Source organism: Nanorana parkeri, unplaced genomic scaffold, assembly GCF_000935625.1.
Source record: "Nanorana parkeri isolate BGI_ZX_2015 unplaced genomic scaffold, ASM93562v1 scaffold10, whole genome shotgun sequence".
NCBI classification, from domain to species: Eukaryota; Metazoa; Chordata; class Amphibia; order Anura; family Dicroglossidae; genus Nanorana; species Nanorana parkeri.
In genome coordinates this window covers 804,856-810,788 of record NW_017306278.1, presented here as the reverse complement: position 1 = coordinate 810,788, position 5,933 = coordinate 804,856, and the positions used below count along the sequence as shown (strand labels likewise).

General features: G+C 54.5%; 1 protein-coding gene across 1 annotated transcript in view; it reads left to right on the top strand.

The window, feature by feature from the left end:
• NAV2 (neuron navigator 2) overlaps positions 1 to 5,933 on the top strand; it is a 224,746-nt gene that overhangs the window by 84,253 nt on the left and 134,560 nt on the right. The window contains exon 4 of the mRNA XM_018554770.1: positions 3,596 to 3,668. Coding sequence (XP_018410272.1) covers positions 3,596 to 3,668 — 73 coding nt within the window. The remainder of the gene's footprint in view (positions 1 to 3,595; positions 3,669 to 5,933) is intronic.

The following is a 5,933-nucleotide window of genomic DNA, read 5'->3' as shown; positions in this document are numbered from 1 at the left end:
GGGGGGGGGTCGGGGAGGAGCAGTGGCATACCTGATCTTGCCCTCCTCTCTTTGACAGCATCCATCAATGCGCATGTGTGATGATGTCACACTCGATCACACACGATCATAACGCATGTGCGGTGCCCGCACTGGGCGACACCCACCCTGGTGCCTGTTGTGGAGATTGCACCTTCAACACCTTCAATGGCAGCTCCCAGTATTTACAATTCCCTTTAAATTGTCAAAATGAAAAACTGGCTTGCGGCCAGTGAGGAGACAGACTCGGCGGCCAGGGGGAGGACGGAACCAGAGGAGAGAGGTAGGTTGCTTGGGAGAGGGGAGGACGGACAGGCTGCACACATTTTACAAGTGATCGCGGCGACATCGTTCACTTGTGACCGCGATCACTTGTAAACTAACAAGTGGCTTCCCCACACTACATTTAGTCCTGCCAAAGCAGGACTAAATGTAGAAGGCAATTTACCGCCCGGAACTGCATGTTGCAGACGTCGGGGGATTCCACGCCGCTGCCGCCCCGAGGCCTGGGCTCGGTGGCCTTGTGGGGAATCCGGGCCTATTAGTATCCCGCCCGGGAGGCCCCGGCACTACACAGAGGGTGGTAGATCTAAGAGTCTCCATACATGTTATAATCTGGGCAGATTTACCAAAACTGTGAAATATAAGGCCGTACCCAATGTATCCAATCAATTTATATCAAACCCAGGGGGCCCTCACACTACGTAGCGGTTGTTAGATGTGCGGGCCACCATACATGTTAGGCCCCATTCACACTGAGCGATCTATTGCGCGATTTTTGCACGCGATATCGCTCTTCTCCAATCCATTTCAATGGAGCGGTTCACATCTCGTCGCTCAATATCGCCTGTAGCTCGTCGCTCCTACATGACCCTTTTTTCGAGCGATTTCGAGCAATTTTGCTCCTGATTGCATACAGCCCAATAGGAAAAAGTCGCGCGACAAGTCGCTCAAATAAAATCGCGCGGCAAATAGCGCAATTTTCATGTCGCTCAGTGTGAATGGGGCCTTACATTGTAGACAATTGTTATCCGAGTTCTCAGTTCTATTAGACTTCATAAATATCCCAGCAGCCGGGCTTCCCATGCGGCCGGGCACTGCGGCATGTTTTGGAGTGATGACCGCATTCCTTCTGTACCTTTAGGCTGCATGCGAAGCGAATTCCTCACTTTTTGCTCAGACTAATCCCGGCCACTTGTGACAGATTATTCCGGCCAGCTTGGAGGGTGACAGTTGCAGCTGGGCTATTTTTGCGAGCGTCCCCCTCGCTGTGAAAACACTATGCCTGGCACGCCATCCATCTCCGTGACAGCCAGCCCTCGCGCCACAACGCGCCGCTCTCTCCTCGCAGTCCCCTCGTGGCTGTGATCATTTATCCTGGGACCCTCCATGCTGCCCCTCCATTCACTGCTCGGCCTATTGTGTGCCGCGGATCCCCTTTGTCAGCGCCGCACCACAACAATAGCCGGCGTTCCCCTAACGGTAACGTCTCAGACCGAGCCGCGGCACCAGACTTTTCAAAAAGATGGGCGGCCAGTCCCATCCAAGCTGCCAGGTCTGCCAGAGAATATCGCTACAAATGATATTATATCTGTAATATGTATTATAAACTCATCATAATGATACTTTGTATATACGATTTGCTGCATTTATTCTGATTTTATTAGCATTTCAGTTTTGTGAAAATTTAGATCTGATTTTTGTATTTTATGGTGAAATGTTTAATAAATAAAGAAAAATAACTGCAAATAGAACACAAAACTCGGACAGGAAATGCCAAACTTTATTTGGTTTTAAATTTTCTATAAAAACTGTATAACATAAAAAGTGTCACTACACATTTTACAGACTACAATTCTGCCCGCCTCCTGCCCACTCGGCAGACCCTGTGCCACTGGCCCGCCTCCTGCCCACTCGGCAGACCCTGTGCCACTGGCCCGCCTCCTGCCCACTCGGCAGACCCTGTGCCACTGGCCCGCCTCCTGCCCACTCGGCAGACCCTGTGCCACTGGCCCGCCTCCTGCCCACTCGGCAGACCCTGTGCCACTGGCCCGCCTCCTGCCCACTCGGCAGACCCTGTGCCACTGGCCCGCCTCCTGCCCACTCGGCAGACCCTGTGCCACTGGCCCGCCTCCTGCCCACTCGGCAGACCCTGTGCCACTGGCCCGCCTCCTGCCCACTCGGCAGACCCTGTGCCACTGGCCCGCCTCCTGCCCACTCGGCAGACCCTGTGCCACTGGCCCGCCTCCTGCCCACTCGGCAGACCCTGTGCCACTGGCCCGCCTCCTGCCCACTCGGCAGACCCTGTGCCACTGGCCCGCCTCCTGCCCACTCGGCAGACCCTGTGCCACTGGCCCGCCTCCTGCCCACTCGGCAGACCCTGTGCCACTGGCCCGCCTCCTGCCCACTCGGCAGACCCTGTGCCACTGGCCCGCCTCCTGCCCACTCGGCAGACCCTGTGCCACTGGCCCGCCTCCTGCCCACTCGGCAGACCCTGTGCCACTGGCCCGCCTCCTGCCCACTCGGCAGACCCTGTGCCACTGGCCCGCCTCCTGCCCACTCGGCAGACCCTGTGCCACTGGCCCGCCTCCTGCCCACTCGGCAGACCCTGTGCCACTGGCCCGCCTCCTGCCCACTCGGCAGACCCTGTGCCACTGGCCCGCCTCCTGCCCACTCGGCAGACCTTGTGTCACTGCCCCACCTCCTGCCCCCTCTGCAGACCTTGTGTCACTGCCCCGCCTCCTGCCCACTCGGCAGACCCTGTGCCACTGCCCTGCCTCCTGCCCACTCTGCAGACCTTGTCACTGCCCCGCCTCCTGCCCACCCTGCAGACCCTGTGCCACTGCCCCGCCTCCTGCCCACTCGGCAGACCTTGTGTCACTGCCCCACCTCCTGCCCACTCTGCAGACCTTGTCACTGCCCCGCCTCCCTCCCACTCTGCAAACCTTGTGTCACTGCCCCACCTCCTGCCCACTCTGCAGACCTTGTGCCACTGCCCTGCCTCCTGCCCACTCTGCAGACCTTGTGTCACTGCCCCGCCTCCTGTCCACTCTGCAGACCTTGTGCCACTGTCCTGCCTACTGTCTGCTCTGCGGACCTTGTGCCACTGCCCCACCCCCTGCCTGCCTTTCTTCCTGACGGCATTACCAGCATCTGCCTGAGCACAATACAGCAGAACATGTTGTTCCAGGAACCCCCTGTAGACCCTCCCCTTTACAATACAGCCACTCCCACTAAAAGTCTGATTTAGACTCTAGCCATACGGCAGCACACCATGAAGATTTCAGGTGAGTACAGCGGCTGAACTGGGATAACTTTGAAAGGAATGCAGAGATCCGTCTATAGATTGTCCGTAGGCTGAATCTGTCAGTGTATGGGCACTTGTATTTTATGGCCACAACAGGCCGGATTCCGCACCCCCCCCCTGAACCCCCAGCTCTGTATTAGATGAATGCCGTTCCTGTATTCACACAGTGACACTGAGGAGCCCGCTGTCACCCGCTCCCTGTAACCTGTCACCCGCTCCCTGTAACCTGTCACCCGCTCCCTGTAACCTGTCACCTTCTGTTTTCTTTAGATTGAGAACATTGATGCGTGCCTGAGCTTCCTGGCAGCCAAGGGAATTAACATACAAGGCCTGTCAGCCGAAGGTGAGTCCCGAATCTTCATGACTGTCAGAATGCAAGTAGACAAAGGGCCTCATTTATAAACACGCGGGGCGGGGGGAGAAGATGTAGCAAATGTCGCTAAGGGTAACCAAATGTTTGCTTTTATCCCCTAACTTGTACCAGTCGGCTGGAATCTGGAAGTAGATGCCACGGCAAAATAAAAAAACATTCCCTCCAATTCATGCACATTTTCCCATGTGTCTTCAACCCTCCCGCCGGCCCTTTAACTGGGTCTTAACATTGGAAGGCATAGTCTTGATCATGTGACCACTAATATTGGCTATCACAACGGTCACGGCTGACCTTCAGGATGCTGGGAGTGTACAGTGTGCGCACGCACGCACTCTCAGCACACAACAGTGGAGCTCCAGAGACGCATACATGTGGCAGTCCAGCATTAAAGGAGAACTATGGGGTCAGGGCTTTTCCCCATAGTTCTCCTTAGGGTAACGGGAGGACACAAACTAGCGTCCTCCCGTCACCCAAAGCTCAGTATACCGCAAGCTACAGCTCCCTGTATACTGAGATCCCCCCCCTCATAGTTCTCCTTTAAAGCCCAGCCACTGTGCTGCCTCATATATGCATCATGCCGGTGGGAAGAGATTACAATTGCTGCAAGTACATAAAATACATTCTGATCTGCTAGAAATCCAGTGAGCTCCTAACGTACTGTTGTGAGCTGAGCCACCGCCGCACTGACATCCCACTCTGCTCAAGGGGGGGAGTGTTGTGTAGTCCAGCAGGGGAGGACTCAAGCAGAGCTGACAACACTGCTGGGGATTTCAGTGCAGCAATGCATCTTGATTGGTATTTGATATGGGAAAGGTCAGATCTTTATGGATTTTATGGGGTTAAATTTAACCTTTAGGTCATTTTCATTGTAACGGGTAACAAAATCAGAAGCTGAAATGTTTACTTTGGGAAGTTGTCCATGTTCTGTTATCAGTTCTGTTATCAGTCCGGCTGGAATGGATAGATAGAGAATAATGGGCTGAAATACTTCTCTTTCCTGCCTGGGGAAAATGCCTTTTCCATGCTCCCTCGTGTGGCAGAGGCGCTGGGCATTAGGTCACGTGACCTGTGGGCAGGATCAGTCTGTTTAAACTCTGACCCTTTACCTTGGCAGAGATCATGTGACCAAAGGCTTCAGCATTCTGTGACATCACGGAAAGATAAATATTTCATCCAACGTATTTGCTCTTAATGATTCCAAACAGACCAGTCTCAGTCAGTGGCGTCACAGGGTGGGGTGCGGGGGGTGCGACCCGGGTGACACCATTGAAGGGGTAAAAAAGAAAATTATCACTTTTGTTTGCCTGATGAAGGGACCGGACAGGTTCCCCGAAAACGTTGCCACGCGTGGTGATATGACCGGCATGAATGAATAAAAGGATTTCGTTTTGAAGAAAACCTGGAGTGCCGGTGACCATTTTTCTGTCTTGCAAGTATTTGGCGGCAACATCCGCGGCCACTTCAGCAACACCCCCCCCCCTCCCCCCCACATTATATGGGGCTTCTTGGTCAAGAGTGCGGAGGGACTCTCTATTTGACCATTGCAGGGGTGACACCAAAATGACTGACGGTCATTTTGGTGTCACCCCCTCTAAAAGTTGGGCACTCGGTCATTGGCAGAGAGCCCGGCAGTGCCAGGAGAGTGGAAGGAACCCAGCGGCATACCTCATCCCGCCGGGTAAACGCCCCCATCTCTCTCTGCTGGCGTCCAACACCAAGATGGCCGCAGGCAGGTGTCAATCAGGTGGCCTCGCATGCGCGATGACACGTCGCTCGCACGCGCGATGACGACATGGCGGGGTGTCATTCGCTCTGGAGACCGGGGTGACACCCGGATACTGAGACGCCTCTGGTCTCAGTATCTACAGAACAGAAGCAGGTAGATCCGTGCAATTAAATTTTTTTTTTCCTCTCCCCGGGCACTTGAACTGGTAATTGTCTAGATTCGAGCTTTGAAAAGAAGAGCTCTCACGTCGTCGTCTCTCCTTCCCAGCAGAAAGGTCTCTTTGTCTCTCTCCACATTCCGGGCTCCAGAAATAGGAGGTGTATTTGGTGTCACTCTAAATTCAGTGACACAAGTGCGCGGCTGGAAATACCGCGATGACGCCTCACACCACTTGTACACACAAAAAATAAAAGTGTCATCGCGGAAGATATCTGCGTTTGTGTGGGCAAACATTCAGCTTAGGTTTCACCCTGAGATGTGACGGTTCCTGGGGGGGGGGGGAAACCGGA